Source organism: Amblyomma americanum, chromosome 1, assembly GCF_052857255.1.
Source record: "Amblyomma americanum isolate KBUSLIRL-KWMA chromosome 1, ASM5285725v1, whole genome shotgun sequence".
Taxonomy (NCBI): Eukaryota; Metazoa; Arthropoda; class Arachnida; order Ixodida; family Ixodidae; genus Amblyomma; species Amblyomma americanum.
In genome coordinates, this window is record NC_135497.1 from 175625677 (window position 1) to 175645504 (window position 19828).

The 19828-nt window shown below is 44.8% G+C and overlaps 1 protein-coding gene across 2 annotated transcripts in view; it reads right to left on the reverse strand.

Annotated features, from left to right (window-relative positions):
• LOC144114236 (E3 ubiquitin-protein ligase MARCHF6) overlaps positions 1–19828 on the reverse strand; it is a 98025-nt gene that overhangs the window by 68092 nt on the left and 10105 nt on the right. For both annotated transcript variants that reach the window (XM_077647835.1, XM_077647834.1), the window contains exons 4-9: positions 19360–19503; positions 15722–15794; positions 15066–15201; positions 8868–8982; positions 5614–5675; positions 3447–3479 (exon numbers count right to left, since the gene is read on the reverse strand). In XM_077647835.1, the coding sequence (XP_077503961.1) occupies positions 3447–3479; positions 5614–5675; positions 8868–8982; positions 15066–15201; positions 15722–15794; positions 19360–19503 (563 nt within the window). The remainder of the gene's footprint in view (positions 1–3446; positions 3480–5613; positions 5676–8867; positions 8983–15065; positions 15202–15721; positions 15795–19359; positions 19504–19828) is intronic.

Sequence of the window (19828 nt, forward strand, 5' to 3'; positions counted from 1 at the left end):
TAGATGCAGCTTCCAGCGTCGTGGTTTTGCTGATATTATTTCCGGTGAAGATGTTAAAGTGATCAGTATAGGGAGGTGATCGCTACCATATGAGTTGTCAATGGCATCCCATTTAAAATCATTAGAAACAGAAGGTGAAGTAAACGAAAAATATAAACAGGTCATTTTCCCCAAGGTAGGGGAGCAGTATGTGACCTTTTTTGTACATTATTTGCAAGAATAAAAACTTCGATTATTTGGCCCCTAGAGGCACAGCGCTCACTTCCCCAAAAAGGAGAGTGAGCGTTAAAATCCCCAAGTACTAGATATGGTTCTGGAAGTTCATCGATGAGCTCTTGTAGATCATGGACTGTTAATGTAAAATGTTGAGGAATATTCACAGAACAGATAGTAATTGTTTTCTAGCTGACGATGGTGACCGCAACGGCTTCAGGTTTTGTTTTGATTTTGATTTCTCGAGCAGGGATGCCACTTTGGACGACAATCGTGATGCCTCCCAAAAGTCTACTTGCCTGCTCGCGATCGCGTCTAAATGTTTTATAATGTTTCACGATATTCATATGTTGTGGACCTAGATTGGTTTCCTGATGGCATAAGGCTATAGGCAACATTGACCCTAAAATATCTGTTATGTCACTGTAATTCCTCAACAGACCTCTAGAGTTCCACCGAACTAAAAAAGCCATGTTTATGTTTTGGGATGGGAACGATAAGCGGTTTACTTATGTTCTGGGCCCATTATGAGGGCTCTGCCTTTTTTCCGCTCAACAAAGCTGTTCCACCACTGCAAAGCGGGCGGACTGGGAGTTACATCCATCACCTCGCCAGAGGTGCTGGAGGACCGCGAAGCCGCGGTTGTGTTAGTTTCAGGCCTCCCCCAACGGGGGGAAGTCCTGCGGGATGCCGGCCCATGAGCTGATGCTCCCTGCTTTAGGGGTGGCAGAGCAGCCTTCACTGTCCCTGCCTGGGGTGTGGATGGCCCTGCCATAGGCTCGGTGCAAGTGGCCTTGGCAGGTGACAGAGTGCTGTGTGGTGCTACGCCCCTGCGCACCACATCAGCGAAGTTTTGTTTTGCTGTGAAGGAGAATGTGCTTGTAAGCGCAAAACGACTTCTCGCTTCTTAAAACTAAATGTGTTCCTTCGTCTTTATGGTGATTATCTCTCTTTCTTTCTTCCAGGACGGACACGCCCTGGAGTATGCAGCATGGTCTCCTTCACAGTTTGCGCAGCGCGGGACTGCGTCACATTCATCAAAATGATGATCCTTCGAAGCAAATTTTGCGCAATTTTTGCGACCGCGGCAGCTCTGTGAGCTATGGCCGAACCTCTGACAACTGAAACATCTTCAAGGGTTGGGTATGTAAGGCCTTACATTAACTTTAAAATATCCCACGTCGATTGTGTCGGGCAATGTGCTGGTGTTGAACGTGAGGATCAAGTGTTTTGTGTCCATTTCCTTATTGTTTTTCTGGATCTTGATTCAGTGGACATCTATGACGTCTTGGTCGCTGAACCCTTCGAGCATTTCTTTTTCGGTCATGTGTACAAAATCAATTTCGGATATTACGCCTCGGACAGTGTTCAGTGATTGATGGGAAGTCACGGAGACAGGGATTTCCTCTATGGACGCTAAGTTTGAAAGCTTAGTGTTGGAAGTTGTCACACAGTTCGAGCAATAAATCGCCACTGGCCATTTTTGAAAGCTTATAGCCAATGCCCAAGGTTTCTGTTAAGCACTTCGATACAAAGAAGGGGGATATTATTCTTGCCTGCTTATCTTGTACTTCACTGTGGATTACATGATATTTGGGGAAAGTTGCTTTTCTTTTTTTAAAAAAGTTTTCTGCCTCGTTCCGCCCTCTTTTCAGAGAGTGATCTGGTGGAAAGGGGGGGGGGGGGGGGGCCATAAAAAAATTTAGTTTTTCGGCCATGGTTCCTGCCACCCACCACGGAATCCAACAAGGGGACTGGACAGGAACCTGAAAGCAAGCCCTGTCCACGCCAGCTGTACACCTCAACTATAACCAAATACGACGCAACTCAAGGTAGTTGGTCCCACAAGGTTAAACCTTGCCGCCAGGAAAAAAGGAAAAACCAAGAAGTGAGTAGGAGATAGGAGAGTTGTGATAAAGAGATAGGAAAGTGAAAAATGGATGGGAGGATAGGAAAAGGCGACTGCCGATTTCCCCCGGGTCGGGTCAGGCTGGAGGCGCCGTCTACAGGAATTTTCGGTCATGTGTACGAAATCAGTTGCAGATATTGCACCTCAGACAGTGTTCAGTGATCAATGGGAAGTCACGGAGACGGGGATTTCCCCCATGGACGCTAGGTTTGAAAGCTTAGTGTTGGACGCTGCCACACAGTTCGAGCAATAAATCGCCGCTGGCCATTTTTGAAGGCTTTATAGCCAATTCCCAAGGTTTCTGTCAAGCACTTCGATACAAAGAAGGGGGATATTATTCTTGCGTGCTTATCTTGTACTTCACTACGAAGTTTGTGTGGAAGCTGCACAGCTTTCCTTTGTAGCCGCATAGCTGCGGGTGGGTGGGTGCCAATGCGTAATGTAATTACTTCCTTATTGAAAACCACAGCAGAAACTTTTTGCTAGGTTCAACCTAACGTTACATGACTAAAACCGACAGGACAATGCTAGTCATCCTATGTTCTTCATTCTGCCTACATTCATTTCGCTGGCTTTGTTCCTGTACCTAAGTACCAACTTGCCCAGCTCTCCGCTCTAGTCAACCTAATGTAACCAATCGGACCTTTTCCTGTAAGCAGATAAACTGTTTGTGCATATGAAACTGTTAGCCACAATCTTGTAGCACTAAAGGCATGTCTTTAAAAACTACTTCCCAAACACTAATTCCAATCTTGTAGCACTAAAGGCATGTCTTCAAAAACTACTTCCCAAACACTTATTCCCATTCAATAAGATAGCACAAAGTGCTCAGATGCTGTGCATGTGGACAAGCCAGAAAGTGTTAGATATTTCCATATTCATTTCCAAAGGAACTTCATCCCTCAAATCTTTTTCTCTAGCTATAAATAATGAGTAGTAACTACAGAACAAACATGTGGCACAATATACCTCAAATGGACATCGCAATTTTTACTTCACCAATCAGATTGATTATCATGCCTTGTACTTGCTTATAACACGATAATGTAAAAACTTGCATATAACAACACAACTATGGTACGACCAATCTAATTATGCTACTTCCACTGGCCCAAATAAAATGTAAATACCAATTTTAATTCCCAGGCTGCATTTGCTGCAAACAACATGACTAAAACTATTTAACAATCAATATCATTTCAACAATAAACAGCCTGTAAAAGATAAGTAAATAAAGTAGTTCTCTTGTATGCAATTTTTTTCCCATTTTTGTTTCTCCGATGGCTAAAAATGGTTCACTACTTATATCTTTGAAGGCTCTTACCAAGAATACAAGAGATCCATCCAGTCCCAGCAGCTGGAGAGAAGAGAAAAAAATGCTAATTTTAGCCAATGACAGCATCATAGATCTAACAAAAAATATTAAGAGGGAATGCAGCAATTAAAACTATTTTTTTTTTGTTCATGCATGAAATGTAGCCCAATTCGCTGCAGATATGTAACGTTCTATTTTTATTTCAGAACTGTATTTTATTTTCAGTTAGCTGGTATAGTTGAGTAATTACGATTATAACACCCTTGCAAAGTCACGCCAGGGTAAATTATTTAAGAAAAAAAGTGCGCAAATTTTTTTACGTCAACATGTTCATAAAGCCCTGCTCTGTGCAATAAAGCTATTAGTTCTTTTTTAAGTCGTGTCTTGCGATGGGATATCACAACTATACGGCAAGTTTCAAACTGCTTGTTAGCGCCTTATCACGGCACGGAGCGGGGAAGCCAGCGAGAATAACCGCGTGCGCACAAGTTTGCCCATAGACGACAATCGTTGTGTCGGAAAACTTGTGCGCACGTGGCTATTCTCGCTGGCTTCGCAGCTCCGCGCCATGATAAGGCGCCGACAAGCAGTTTGGTCGACGCTCGCGCGGTACTGTTAAAAGAATTGTGTGGTGTGATAATTAATTGATTCGCGCTTGCTATCCCGGACGAAGTTGCGAAAGCAAACTTACGGAATCCCGAACTACCGAACAATTGGTTCAGCCGTAAGCGATGACGCTGTTTTAGCGTCTTATTCAGCTTCATGCATGCACCTTCCCGCCATCCCGCAGGGGGGGGGGGGGGGGGGGGGGGGGGGGGGGTCCGGGTGCTGACGTATACGTAGCAACATACACTATACCTATATTGCGCGTTATGACCCTTGTGGAGTTTTTTAAGTCACGCTCACGAAATCCCCGCGTAATTTGTGCACCCCCTTCTTCCAGCCCTAATTTCTGAATAAAAAGTGCGCAAATTATGCGCGTAAATACGGTATTATTCCCCCAAATCCAACCCCACAGTAGTGATGGACTTTTTGCGTGTATGTGTTTGGTTTCATGCTTTACTACAGCAAGGCGACCCGTCTACACGCCTTGCCATTTGCCGCATTATATGAGTAGCTGCGAAAAGAATTCTCTCCGTGCACTACATAAAACCACCTACAGCAGCTGTCAGCCGAGAGAGTACAGAGTTCTTGAGATATGAACAGTCATAGTAGGAGAAACTTCATCATACCAAGATGCGCCATCATGCGTCTCATGGACAGTAAGCACTTCAAACGAGCTTCAACTTGCACCGTATAATTATAAAGCTAATGGCGAGCAGTATCATGCACCTCGAGCTTCCAAGATAGCCTGCTTTCCACTTCACTGCCCACCACTATGCCCAGAAGTAGTCAGTAATCATAAAGCGTTTTCTTTTATGCATTTCTTTTTGTTTTGAACTTTTTATTGATTCAAACACTTTTGCTTGTGAACTAAAGCGTCCATATCAACGAGGTATGACTGTACTGCACTCCAAGCATGCTCCATCCCAAATCTGCATCCTACATACTGAATGCCAGCAGATAGATGCACGCACACCCACACTGGACTATACTGGTAGAGTCACAAGCAAACAGCAGTCAAATTGTACTGCGTTGCATTGCATCCCAGCTGCATCGCCCGGAATTAGAACCGCTGCAACAGATTAGGAGCGGCCAGTCTGGTGCTTGTCATCCCCTTCTTACCGATAGTCTGAGCATGATGATACTGTTTCTAAACACATCAGACACCAGCTGCAAGACTTTATCTAGCCAATGTTACCAGTATGTCCATTATTATAGAGCCAGCATCAAGACAACTGCAAGTGTGAGGAAGGCGAACACATGGCCATCCCAGCAATGCAAGAGTCAAGTCAAAAGCACGCTGCTTTCTGTGAACTGCAACATCGTCACAGCCCTACTAGATGAAAAGTTGGCTCTCAAATACAGTCTACACATGAGCAACTTTAAGCCTTATTTCTCCACTTTTCAGTGGAGTAACTCATAAAAGTAGAAGTGGACACCCTAGTATAATAACGGAGGTCAATGTACTTTCTGAGTTTCCACTACTAGGCATCTAGCACTGCTACAAATGCTTTTGAACAATCACCCAAACAAGAGTCATGAAAGGCACACAAAAAAAAAAGAAGATACGCACCCTTTCCCAGGTAAGCTCCTCAGCTGCTCGGTCCCACTCAATTGGGTTCCAATTGATGTCATCTACATGGATAGCATAAAAAAACATATACTGATGCAAACACCACAGCTAACACTATACAGGGTGTTTCATCTAAGACTGCACGATTTCTAAAAACAGACTTTTTGAGTTATATGACCGCTTTTTTCGGCATAGCACTGTCAGGGGTTAGATGACCGCTTTTTTCGGCATAGCGCTGTCAGGAGCTAGATGACCGCTTTTTTCGGCATAGCGCTGTCAACAGTGCAGTACCTCAGAATACAGCCAAAATGCAGTTACCCTCGACACTGTGGCCCAGCAGATTTTGGTTACATAACGCTAAAATACCGCGTTTTCGAAATTCTGAAAGCGGATGCGGATATTGCTTATGGTGGGCTACACGCCTCTCAATAATTAAGGAGGCTAACAGCAATAGTTAAATAGTTAACTATTCAATATTAGTTAACCAGCCTCCTAGTTAGCATGTCTTGGCTGTAGTCTGATGTAATGCACCACTGACAGTGCTATGCCAAAAAAAGCACTCACCTAAATCAAAAAGCCTATTTTTAAAAATTGTGGACAGTCTTAGGTGAAACACCCTGTATAATGAGCAACAAAAATTATCACAATAAGGCCTCACTTGAAATGTGATTTAACTTAAGGCTGCTTCAACCTGCACATACATTCACAAGACTAAGGGTCTTAACGCTTTACTATGGCAGGTGGCAGCAATCTAGCAAGGATGCAACGCCAGGCCTTATTATGGAATTAATGTGCTAAAGACACGCTGTTATGCAAAATTAAGTGAAATAAGCCATATACAATAAATGGATAAAAAGGAAGCACTATTCCTTGCAGCCATTTTACCTAGAGAAAACCTTTTCATATTTCATTAAGTTGGCTCAACTCCACGAGCACCATTACGGTATGCACGCATCCATCCTGGAGCCCCTTTCTTTTTGAGAAGCACTCCTTCACCGCATCTCTACCCTACAGCCATGTCATGCACCCTGTCACATGACTCGACGCGACAAGCACAGAGCAGTGGAAACTTGCCACACGCTCCAACCGCTACACAGCTGGCACTCCGCCAACCCTTCGACTCTCCGTGTCTGACATCATACCTTGCTCTCAATGGCTGACTGTGGCGCGACGTCACAACCTCTGCCTACCAATCCTGATTTAGCATGAAGACGTGTGCGGCACGCTGTCGTGTTAGAACTATCGCTCCAGTCTGTTGAGTGCTGGATTGCATCCTTACACGACCATGCTTCTAATTCCTACTAGGAATAACTAAGCGTGATGTGATATCCTATTCGAGGCAGTTCCCACCGGTTGTCATACTAGACAAGACATTTAATGCATTATCTCTGTGAAGGATTCACTAGGCTTGCAGCAATCTGTTATAAAAAAGTGTTCATAAAAAAGTGTCTCATAAATGGAGGACACATAGTCGGGGCTCCACTGCAGTGAAAAATATTCAGTCAGAAATTGAAGGGCCACACCATATCAAAACAGCAAAAAAAAAACAGCTTTTGCACGAATGCATACAATAACTACAGATCACAGAAGTGCACCTTATACCTCTGTCAAGTGGACAAGTAAAGTCCATTTACAAGGAGTCCACTTCAGTGCCTCAAGTGACACTTCAGGCCATGGGGTACTAAATGGAAAAGCAAAGTTTTACTCGTACTAACAAAAATTACAGCAAACAATGACCGGAATTTTTGAGAAAAAAAATCAGAAAGCAAAAACATATGAAAATTGATTCTTTGGCACAATAACAAATGTTTTTATAGTATTACTAAGGTATTGCAAGCCAAGACCGGCTAAGACAAGTTCCTAATCTATGCATAATTCTGACAACAAAAATGATGGCATGCAGAGGAATTACATAGGATCTCATTTCTCTAACTCCCCGTTTCTCCAACGCACTCCAACTAGAGTGCACTCTTCTGTGAGTGACACTCCGCTTATGCCATCTTGCTTTGACAGAGTTCATTTTGATCGAGCGGCAATTCCCGTAAGCATACTTTACTTGTACACTTAAAGAGGTATTAGCAATGTAAAACCTAGCCATCTTGCTTTGACAGAGTACATTTCGATCGAGCGGCATTTCCCGTAACCATACTTTACTTGTACACTTAAAGAGGTATTAGCAATGTAAAACCTAACAATGTAGCACAATTCAGAGTCCCCATTCTGAATTCCTTTTATTTCTTTTCATTTTTTTAGCCTTGAACCACGCTATCAAGGCTGCACAGCTGAACAATGCAAAGCAAGTTCACCAAATGTGCTCACAGGAGAGCACTCCGCAACACTTCCAAGTTCCTCAATGAGCACCTTCAAGTAAAACTAAACACTAAGTAACGTTTGCTCATAGTGATACTAAACTTGCCCATTCTGCTGAAGTAAAGGATTTACAACGCTGAGAACAAAGTACAGAAATCTTCAATTAGCAAAATTCATGCTTGAACTACATACAGAATTCCAGTACGCTTTGTCAGCATGCAGTTCTTGGCCTCAAACAAGAATTACACTAGACACATCTACTCAGCTTCTAAGAAGAGTCAGAGAAAAGAATTCATGAGACTATGTAACTATAAAAATATATAAAAACAATTCTGCATTTTGAATTCATTACAAAACTGAACTTAGATAGCAACAATAATTAATGACTAAAAGACTCATTCAGAGATGTACTGCTATGTCTAAAGCCTTCACAAGGAAAACTGAAATTTTATACAGACAAGCCAATGAAATGATACTTGCTGCCAGCACAACTGTTCCTCTTCAATCATAGGTTCAGGTCCATTACCCCAAATTTAGACTCACAGCTCTGCTGTGCATTAGTAATAGTTTTTCGTGGCTGTCAACAAGTGCCACTCAAACAGCAGCAACACACCGCTGACAAGCTGTCTGCTAACATACCACTTATGAGGCACTGCTATGCCTAAGTGGCAAAGTTTCATGGAAAAAAAAGTAAGGTCAAACAGTTTTTCGAGAGCCGTGCACGTGCTGCTCAATCTTACGAGCACGATACACACACAAATTCGGAACAATAGGCAAACGACCAGCAAATGACCAAAATTTCCTAGCAAAGCACTGCACTGCATCACCAAACATCACGATCCTTATCACTTCCAAAGTGCTTGAATTTAGTCATTCCCAAGACACGCACAAGATGGCAAGCCAATTCTCTACTGAGGTTCACAGCCTCAGAAGCTGCAGCTCACCCTGAGCCACGTGATCATCTGCTTGAGCAGGAGGTTCCTCGGCATGGTGGGGCATTGGCCCTAGGGGTGGGCCCGGTGCCTCGCCGGGTTCAGCTTCTGCCAGACCCTCAGGTTGCTTGGGGGAAAATATGCACAAATATATACAGCACACCTTCACTGATGCAATGAATCTGCTAGTTAGACCATACAGGCACCTCTTTGCAAATGTGAACACAGTTTGCCTTTTTTATAATTTAATCTTTGCAGGTACCTCAATGTATTGTTGTGGTTTCATTAGGGTCAAATTGAAAGATCAACAGCAAAGTTTTTACCATCCCATAGATTTCCCTATTCCGCAATATAGTGCAATATATATAGCAATTCTGTAAGTGATCTTTTGTCTAGGAAAAAGTCTGTTACTACCGTAATACCACTGAAATATTAATTTAGGATTTACACTTTCAGCCAATGAAGCTGGTACTCACTAGAAAGTCATCCCACCACTTGCACATTAGTGAAAACTCAGCGCCACGCAGTATGGATTGGCTTTACATTATTTCAGTACTGCATCTTTTATCCAGCATCATGCTGTTGCAATCGGCATCATCTTCTAATTAGTGGGCTACATTTCTGGTTCTTCTGGTGTTACAATGGCAACAATAAACTAGCAGCAAGCCCTTGGTACTGAAAGTCAAGAATGCAGTCATGCAAAATCTTTTTCTCAATTAAGACATAAAGGGAAGATTTCTGATAAGTTACCATGCCCTGCGCTTGGAGCTTAAAGTAAAAAGTGCTGAATACACTGACTTGAGTGAACTCCAGAGCAATGCAATAAAATAGAAGTGTGCATGACTGAAAGTGCACTAAACTGAACACTTGCCACAAGAAATGGCACGGAGCATAACGTTGACAAAATGTCAAAATTGTTAACTTAATGAGTCATGTGCAGAAACATGTACGAAGTGTACAAACCAGCTGCCTGTACAAGCCTGTACAGGTGCGAACAAAAGTAAACGGAGCATGCTATTGCCTCTAACATCCTTCGCGCATTGCCCAACTGAAATTGCCAGATATGATATGTGCATGCTTATAGGGGATGCCAGTGTGCTTTCCCATGGTCAAGCAACATTTCTTCATGTCCCTGCTTGACTTGACTGCACTTAGAAGCTTGACTGCACTTAGAACAAAATTGCGAGCTCCATTTACTTATGTTCGGACCTGTACACTGAAGCCTAGACTACTTTAATTCTTTTGCCAATGCACAAGGAGTTATAGAACTGTAAGGACAGTCTTGCTTTAGCATACACACTATGGCACTGCCTGCTCCTGGGATGTGAAGTCTCACAACTTCCCAAGACATGTGCAGTGCAATGTAATTTTACAACCATGCACCTTTCTTTTGCTCTTACAATACAGTACAAGTCTAGGCATGCAACTCAACAAATGCATCAAAACTTGTTCACTATATAACAAATTTAATTTATGCAATGAATCTGTTCCAGAGCACATCTGCATAGAATGACACCAAAAGCAGGTTTTTCTTCTAATCTGCCTTCAGTGGTGCACAAGACTACCTACTATTCAACACAGGGACAATTTACCACCAATGATTGTTATTATGTGGACTGAAATCTCAGTACAGCAGCATTTTTTCATTTTTCGTTTATCAAAATGCGACTGCTGTGGCCAGACGCTGAAACCATAATACATTACTCAACAAAAAATGCTACTGCCAATAAGACACCAGTGGATGTACATTCACTTTCAATGCTCATCACCAGGCACACGGGAATGATGCAATTCACCACATGGCCCCAAATAAATGATGTAACTGATAAAAAAGAATAAAAAGACGGTCCTATGACACTTGTCACACTGAGATTGAGTACAGGTTATATTTGTAACTCCCATGTTTTCACAAATGTCTAACTACAGTCTCTCGAAACCTTCCCTAAAAACATTACAGCTCCAACAAATATACAAAATAACATACTGTCTGTGCTGCAATCACTCATGAGTTCACAAATCTGATTTCATAATTATTTTTCACAGCCTAGAAACTTCTCACCAAGGAACCATACCTGTACTGTAGAACCCTGTTGTTACATCCTCGGGTGCTACGTTTTCTTGGCTGCTATGTTTTTTTTTGAGCCAGTCCCATTCAAGCTCCCACAGAAACCCATGAAATACAGTCTCAACTGTTACATCGCAATTAGAGCAGCTTTCCCGCATGCTATGTCACAAATGTCAATTCACAATAATGGCTTACCACGTGCAGGCATATTGACAGCCTACATTTAGCACGCACAGAACAGCAAAGGCACACCAGCCAAAGCAGGACCCTAGACTTTAACGACGCTTGGCCGCCATCATGTTTGGCGGTGTCCAGCGTGTTCCATCCGCGTAGACACCAAGCATACTTGTGGATGGCGCGAATCTTGTTACAGCTGTTGGTGCAGTTCCATCACCACTGTGGTGCGAGCATGAAGAACCGAAGGTGGGAAAGCGAAGCTATGCCACGACAGGCACTGCATGGGCAGCGGTGTACGAGATGCAGTTGCTCTAAGACATGTTTCTGTCATTTGCATTTTCCTTGTCATCCGCAGCTTAAAAAGCAATTCCAAGGTTCCAACAAATGAGAATGGTGCAGGATTAAAGCAGCTGCTGCAGAAACAGTACAGCAGCGCGCACGAGTGCTTGGACTTTGCCCACTCCGCGCGCCCTCCCTCTTTGCTGCTGCCTCTCTTCTGCCAACAGCTGCTCAGACAGACGGAGAGCCACTGCAGGGTATTTAGCATATTCAATGCATGCGAACGAACGACCGCGAGAGCTACCAAGGCCTTGAAAATTCCATAGAAGCAAGTTGCCCTTACTAGAAACTTAAAAAAAAAATGGCAGACAACAACGTAAATTTTTTTCATGCGCACCTTCCAGCTACTACGTTTCCAGGTTGGGACATTTTTTTTCGCGGTCCCGTGGAAAACATAACAGCAGGGTTCCACTGTACATGATCCCTCAAAAAAATAATCAACATTTTACTTTACAACATGCTTAGAACTCAACCATTTCGCAGTCAGCCAACGTACCAAAAAGAAAAAAAAAGACCAGCCTTTTCCAAAAAGTCAGCTGGCCTCAAGCTTAGATGGTGTCGCGAGACTTGTGGAAACTACTTCATAAAGTCAGCCAAAACTCTGAGGTCTACCTCAAAGGACTTTGATGAAGCTAAAACGCAAAAGGTGCCTGTGTGCTATGTGATGTCACTGCATACTAAAGAACATCAGGTGGTCAAAACTAATCCTGAGCCCTCCACTATGTCATGCTTCATAGCTAGGGCCCAGAAATAGGGGTAGGCATTTAAGCTGTAAAAAATTCAAGATAGACCTTAAAAAAAAAAAGAAAGGCAATTTAAATAATACTTTGTATTGTACGGAACTAGAATAGCATTAAACCAAAATTCGCTGATCTAGACCGCTTCATGCTGCTAAAACAAAAACAGTGCAAGACTGGTCACATTAGTGAGGCGTGTACAGATTACACTCCTGGTTGCACGCTGCAATAAATTACAGCCTTACATTTTTCTTCTCCGCAATCATAGCCTTGCACTTTGAAAAACTTCTTTGCATGTCACATGAGGTCAGTGGTACTTGAAACAAGCGGGTCCATTGACTGAGCTCATCTGTTGATGCCACCATATTCTTTATGGGTACCACTAATTTGATGTCCAAAACAGTCACAAGGTCTATGCTTTTTCCCACCAAGTAGTACCTATACTCCCACTTTCAAGCACCGGTTTCCTGATTACACTGCCCACATAATTTCCGTTAACACACGGAACTGCGTTTACCACCATAGAAGCAGCATGCTGGCAAAGGCAGCTTTGAGTGTCAATGAAGTGCTGATTGTTGTTAAGTCTGCTGTTTCATGTGATAATTTTTCATTTTACCACTTTATCTCCAAAGTGGTGGGGAGGGAGGAAATTGCGATGAGGCATTTTTTACCCAAATTTGAGCAAAATGGCCCCATTCTTCATGGAAGTGGTAAATAGGTAGGCAAGCTCCAGAATGTCACATTTATAGGTATTAATAGGCAAATACTGAATTTACTCGAATCTAGGTTGCCCTAATTCTAAGCCAACACCTGAAAGTTGAAGGCCAAATAATAAAAAGAAACTTTCCTCGAATGTAAGCCGGCCGCGAAACCAGTCGAGAACGACAGCAGGAACAGCATGCAAACGGCATTTATTTCCGCAAACCCGCTCCCGCATCTTAGCTGACCCCCTTATCGCTGTCCTCTTCATACAGTGCACAATCTTCTGTGCCATCAAGTGCATTGGAAATGCTGCACTTCTGGAACGAGCACGCAACCAAGCTTTCCGGGATGTCATCCCAGGCTGCAGCAATCCAGCTAGCTGCTGCAACTCCTAGCAACGCACGATTGATGTGGCCTGCAAGAGTTTGCTCGCGCATTTCACTGGTCCCATTGAATGCCTCACTCTCTTGAGAGCTCTCTCGCTTTAGCCTGTAGCAGTTCTGTGGTCACCGGGAGTGCCACAGACCTCCGCTATTTCATGAACTATGCCAGTGTTGATTCCACTCCGGGATGGCAGCCTTTATTTGGGCCCATGAAGCCCCTCCTCATTGCAGTGCAAGAAAAAGTTCATCACACTGCCCCTTCCAACAGCGAGCATTCTTTTCATCCATGCCAAAGTACTAACTGGCTTGCAGGTTTGAAGACAGTTCTGCAGAAGAGCACAACTTTTCGCCTGAAAGTGGCACTATAATGACACCGTCTCCTTGGTGCCAGTGCCGGATGTCAGCGAAAAACTACGTGTGACGCCGCTACAGGACGCCGCCGTCGTGATACAAGACTGTGGTAGCCACCCCGAAAAGACGCAGGCGTGGGGATGACACAGTGTTCATCTGCAGCAGACTAGTCAGCCTGAGAACTTGTAACATTGGAAGTTGTTTCCTTCAGTGTCACATAATGCATTATTCCAAGAAAACTGGAAAAACAGGTTTCGGTCTATCGTCTGCATCACTATACGAAATTTCAGGCTGGTATGAGCTTGACATGCCTTCCTCTGCCCTTTCAGTGCACTTGCTACAGTCGAAAAGCAAGAGCACAGAGCATCTCGGGCAAAATTAAAGCCACACTGCAGCCGATAACGGCATACCTACCTCAACAAAGCGAAGCGTCATCGTAAAGCACAGCCTACAGCAGCACATTTAAATACAGAAAATTTGTTTCGGTTCAATGTGAAACGAATAAAGCTAGTGGGATTAGCATGTATCCTGAAACAAATACTACTGCGTGAAAGTTTTCGTGCTGCGCACAAAAGAAAATGCTAACACTGACGAACTAAAAACAAAAGTGCTCAGAGTGCCGTTGAAGCGATGTGGATTTTAGTTGCTGTATCAGCGAGTAACGCCGGCCCGGTAAATTGTTTTTAGAGTGCACAGCTTAATGCATCTCAGCCATCCGTAAGGAGCCACTGCAGGAGCCTCGTGATGGTATAAAGCGGGGAAGGTTGTCAAAGATGGTGCATTGCATCACTTGGCATCCCCGACATACATACTTGCTACTTCGGGTGTCGGCCGCGGCTTGCATGGTTTGACGTCTTCTCTGCGCACCTTACATGCGCCACGAGCGAGAATGCCACATTACGTTAATAAAATTAATGCTTGCACGACAAAGCAATGAACGAATGAGCCGCATGCGGATTTGCCGTGCTCGTTCAACCACCTGAATCTATCTCGCTGCCGCTTTTATTCGCGCGTCCACGCCGGAAACAAGTAGAAAACACTGTTATCATAGCCCTCTTCAATATGGCATTTGCAGACACCGCAGTAAGCTGACGGTTTTGGCGTTTCATCGATCGCCGTTCCGTATTTCTAGCCGCGGTAACTGCCCCCTTTCCTACCAAACAGTGCAGGTGATGGCCGCTAGGTGGTGCTAGTGGTAGGCGGGGAAACTTCAGCGCAGGTTCCCTATACTCCTGTGTACTTTTATCGGCATCGGCTACGGATAGTAACAGCTACAGTGCCGTCTTCTGATGGCACTTAAGAATCATTCTTGAGAAAGAACTAAGCCCTGTACAGGAATTAGCGGTTTAATCTGTCTTTTAACACCTTCATTTAGTCCAGGAATAACATCCATCACAGCAATAAAGAAAGCAAGGAAAAAACTAAATACATGATGCAAAATAGGCAAGAACTTTACCTGTGGGTCTTGTTCCAGCCAGTCTGGGCCTTCCCCATGAATGACTTGTTCTCTTAGCCACACCAGGCTGATGAAGGCACACAGTGTGCAGGTAACAATGCAGCAGCCATACAAGCTGTCTGACAGCAAGTTCTCCCTGGACATGAATGCAAACAGCACAATGCATTGGACAAGTAAGATCAGTGTTAATCCCAGTTCATCCAGATACAAGCCTTCAAAATGAACGAGTCTAAATAAACATGAAATTAACTTTTTCTAGCTTTGACTTCCTTTCCACTACATTTCTTAATACCAGCGACAGCATCAAGCCCATCCAAGTTTTATGGTTTATGGGGGTTTAACGTCGCAAAGCGACTCAGGCTATGAGGGACGCCGTAGTGAAAGTCTCCAGAAATTTCAACCACCTGGGGTTCTTTTAACGTGCACTGACATCGCACAGCACATGGGCCTCTAAAATTTAGCCTCCATCGAAATTCGACCGCCGCGGCCGGGATCAAACCAGAGTCTTTCAGGTCAGCAGCCGAGCGCCATAACCACTGAGTCACCGCGGCGGCTTCAAGCCCATTCAGCCTGTGTAAAGTGTTTTATCAGCCAATATGGCGCTCCTGTGTTCACTGCTTTATGTTTACATTCAAAGAATACAGACAGAAACTCACGTGGAAAGCATGTCCAAGGGCAGTGTTAAAAGCGAGCTCACAGACCCAGTAAAGAGGCACCGATAGATGCGACCTGCAAAAACAAGCAGAATCATGAAAGCTGCAACAAAGGATCAATACAACCTTTCTTTGAAATAAGAAAGAAGTACAATTAACCCTGGATGTAACAAAATTGAGAATAGTCTCATTTTTCTTTACATCCAGATTTTCGTTATATGCAGCTTTTGCGTGAAGACTTGAAAGGGAAATGAAGAATAGAAACCAAAACAAGGAATAAATGTAGGTGAAGTCACCTTGAAAATGTTCACAGCAAAAACGCCGTTACCTGAAATCATAAACGCGAAGATATGTTTCGTGATCACGCTGATAATGCGACTGCAGCGGCAGCAGCCGACGCCACCGCCACCACCACCTCCGTCGCTACGACTGTGATAGGGAGAGTGGGGGAGGCAGGAGGCGCCATGGGCAGGCTAGGGTGGAGGGCGTGCAGTCGCACCACCACCGCTAAACCAGCCATGGAGGCACGCCTGCCTCAAACTGCACATTACCGCTCTCAGGCTGCCCGCCACAGTTTCCTCAGGAAGTGGACTCTGCCCCGTGTCATCTGGCACTCTCCGCCATAAGTGTGCACAATGGGGGAAGTGGCCCCCCCCAAATAGCATGAGGGGGGGGGGGGGGGCAAATTTTGACCCCTATTTTTCCCTGCTACCCAGAAGACGAATAGGCACTAACATGAACAACAGCACCCCCCCCCCCCCCCCCCCCCCCCCCAAGAGACCTGTGCACGCTATGCTCTCCGCCATGCCTGCTCTCAATGCACGACAGCTATCGATGCTGGAATAACGCAAGCAATCGCGTGGCGGCGATAAGTGCACACTACTCGTCCCATGTCTTTTTTGCTATGCACTGCTATTTTTCGCTGCTTTTGAGCATGAACTGTTGCAGTGCCATGTGGGTGATGTCATTACAAAAGCGAAAGCAGTGGAGACTGATGCGTTTGCCATGAAAAAAAGCCGCCAAGCACTGGAGTATGGCGCGTTGTGTCAACTGTGGTCTCTCACCACGATCGCAGGCACTCCTCTCTCAAGGCAGTTCGTGTTCTAGTTTCATGAAACTCTTGCAGTTCAACTAAATTTCAAGTAACTCAACACTACCAAATAGATAGTTCATGTGGCAAGTTCATTATATCAAGGTTAACCACTGCAACATCTTCGCCACATAGAGTTCGCAAATGCACGCGCTTCCATGGGGCAGCATTAGGCAGAGTGTGGCCCCACTGCTGCCGTTTCGCTCGCCAGAAAGACCCCCTGAGGGGTGTCCGCGAGCAGAATGCAGGAGGCCGTGCTGCTTGTCCTCCTTTCCAAGGGAAGTTCTTTCAAGAACCACCGTAAATCAACCTCCCTTCTGCTCTTCCCGCTTCAACCTCGTGTCTCCATTAGCTCACTCCAAGTGACATTTGGGGGGCCTTGTTTCAGCGAGAGGCAGTGAGCGGGAAATGAACGGGGAGATGGCCATCGACTCGGGCAGCAGAAAAGTGCGTACAGTTGGCTCCCGGGTACCCTGGCCTTTGCCGGGGAACCAAGAACATGGGTGGTTTAATGCGCACACCTAGTATGTATGCTTGAGTCTAGGCCCGAACCTCTGGAGCCCTGTCACCCGCCTGTACGACAGTGACGCTCCAGATTCAGAAGGGGCACCAGATTTGACTGGTTCTCCGTCATCGCCGGCCATTGCCGGTGACGATGTGCGACCTGCGTCGTCAAGATGTACTCCACGCATTGCCCATCCTCCCTCGTGCTGTGGTGTGCACGATTTAACCCTTCGGTTGGCCGCGCGGGACGCAATCGCCCTTGCTATACTGTCACTGGGTGCTGTGACAGGATTATGGGCTCAACTGAGGTCTTAGGTAGTACAATAAACACTTGGGCTTTCGAATAACTGCGCCTTCCTTTCTTCGGAGCGAGAGCACAGGTGCAAGTTCCCTCAGCTTGCTCTGGCCCAAAGCTGCGTTACGTGGGCGAAGTGCCGCGCAAGTAACACACCGTCACTGGTGGCAACCCCACAGCTGTTAGGGAGTTTTTAAATGGACAAGGCATAACGAGGGTCCCCCAGCTACCATACAGCCTCGACCTCTCTTTCTGTGACTCCTGCTTCCGAGGATGAAACGTGAACTGAAAGGGTACCGATACGACACAGTGGAAGGCATGCAAAGGGTTGGAATGAAGGTGCTCAACGAGATTCCAGAAAAGGGCTTCCAAGATGGCTACAAACAGTGGGAAACACGCTGGTCTCGCTGTGTTGATGCCCAAGGTTCTTATTTTGAAGAATACTAGGTGTATTAAAAGATTTTGTCAAATAAAGCGCATTTTCTATACTCAGTCTCATTACTTTCAGGACAGACCCTGAATAATGCATCTAGTACTTGTGACATCGTAGGAAATGCATAATGTGAAAGACAATGACTAAGGCAAGAAGAAACAACTCGTCAAGCACTGTTGTTTCCAGCCACAATGATAGCACGCCCAATGGCTATTTCTGGCCAGATTTTCAGAGGGGTACCACTCAAGTAACAAGCAGCACAGTTCTCAAGGATGTGAAAATACATGTGTGGATGTGACAGGCTCAAAAGGGCTCACTGCTTTTCTAATTGCGACTTTAAACACTTTGCACAAATGCTTTCAATACGTGACATTCACAGCATGCCTGATGTAAGCCCTAGCTTGGCATGGTGAACTGCACCCAACTAGAAAAGAGTCATGCAGCATGCAAAGTCATATACAATGAAGCCATACTTCGGTTTTGAAAGTATCAATGCCAAGTGTAGATTCAAGACACATTCAGAATTTGTTACCCATGTCAGTGGGGCAACAGTTTAAAGCATCTTGTTTAACTGCAACCTTAAAGGGGCTATGAAAGGGGCTCTCTTTAAGTTGTGGTATGCCCGGGATGTTAAAGGATGCCGCTTCACAAATATCCTCCAGGAAAGAGTCTTTTTTTGTGTGTTTTGTAGCAGCTGAGTTATCTGTAGTAAAAATTTCAATTTCAGCATTTTCGTGCCTTTACCACTCCTTTCACCCTTTTTTGCGTGCCTTACAGCGCTCCTCCAACAGCCCCACCCACTCGGCCCCACTGCTGGCTGCCAACACGTGCAGGAATTCCCCAGGGGGCGGAGCTTCCTGACCTGCCAGAGCGACACGGCTGATTACCAGCAGCCATTGTGGCTGCGTGACATCTGAAAGAACCTAACCAATAGCCACCTGTTAACAGACATAGGCAGAAGCATGAAACAGAGGAGAGCATAAGTATGAAAAAGTCGCCGGAAAGGGCTCGCCAACTTTTGCACGCGATTATTCTCTGCTGCATGCAGAAGTGCGTTATTTGGCTCAAGTGTTCATAACACAGTGTAGTGATTGAGAGAGTTTATGTACTCTCCTCAGAAGGTGTTTCAGAGCCCCTTTAATTCTCAACATGATGAAAAGACACGACTCTATGTACAGGTGGGAGTGGCGATGGCATTCAGCTCTACATTCTTTTCGCAGCCGAGTGTGATATTTCTTCCATATGGGAAGTTTTCGCTTCATACATCAATTTGATTATCAAAAAAAAAAAAAACAGAATGGTAAGAGTGCTCTACTTACAGGCTGTGAGTGGCACTATGCCCAGCCAGGCAAAGGCCACCACAGTGTAATGCAGCCAGTAGCGGATGGCCGTGCCCAGACTGCTCAACAGGCCGCTCACTATGTCTCGAATTGGCAGCCGTTTTGGCATGTCAGGAGAGTAAACTGTTCAGGCACAAAAACAATGCACAAAAGTCACCGTATCAAAATGGAGCATGCACCAGAAAAACCTGCACAACCTTTGTGTAAAAGCACACACATAAAACCATGCACACAGCAATAGCTACACAGGAATTGGACTTGCCAAGCACAAAATTAATAATAATAAGACAAATACGTTTTCATGCCACATGTCAGGATAAAGAAATCAAGTTACGTTTTAGAGATTTTCAACTGCCCATGGCATACAGGCATTCATGGCACTGTTCCTAGTTTCCCAAGAAGAGCTCATGGTATTTTGAAATGCTCTTTAGAAATAAAGTGAATCTCA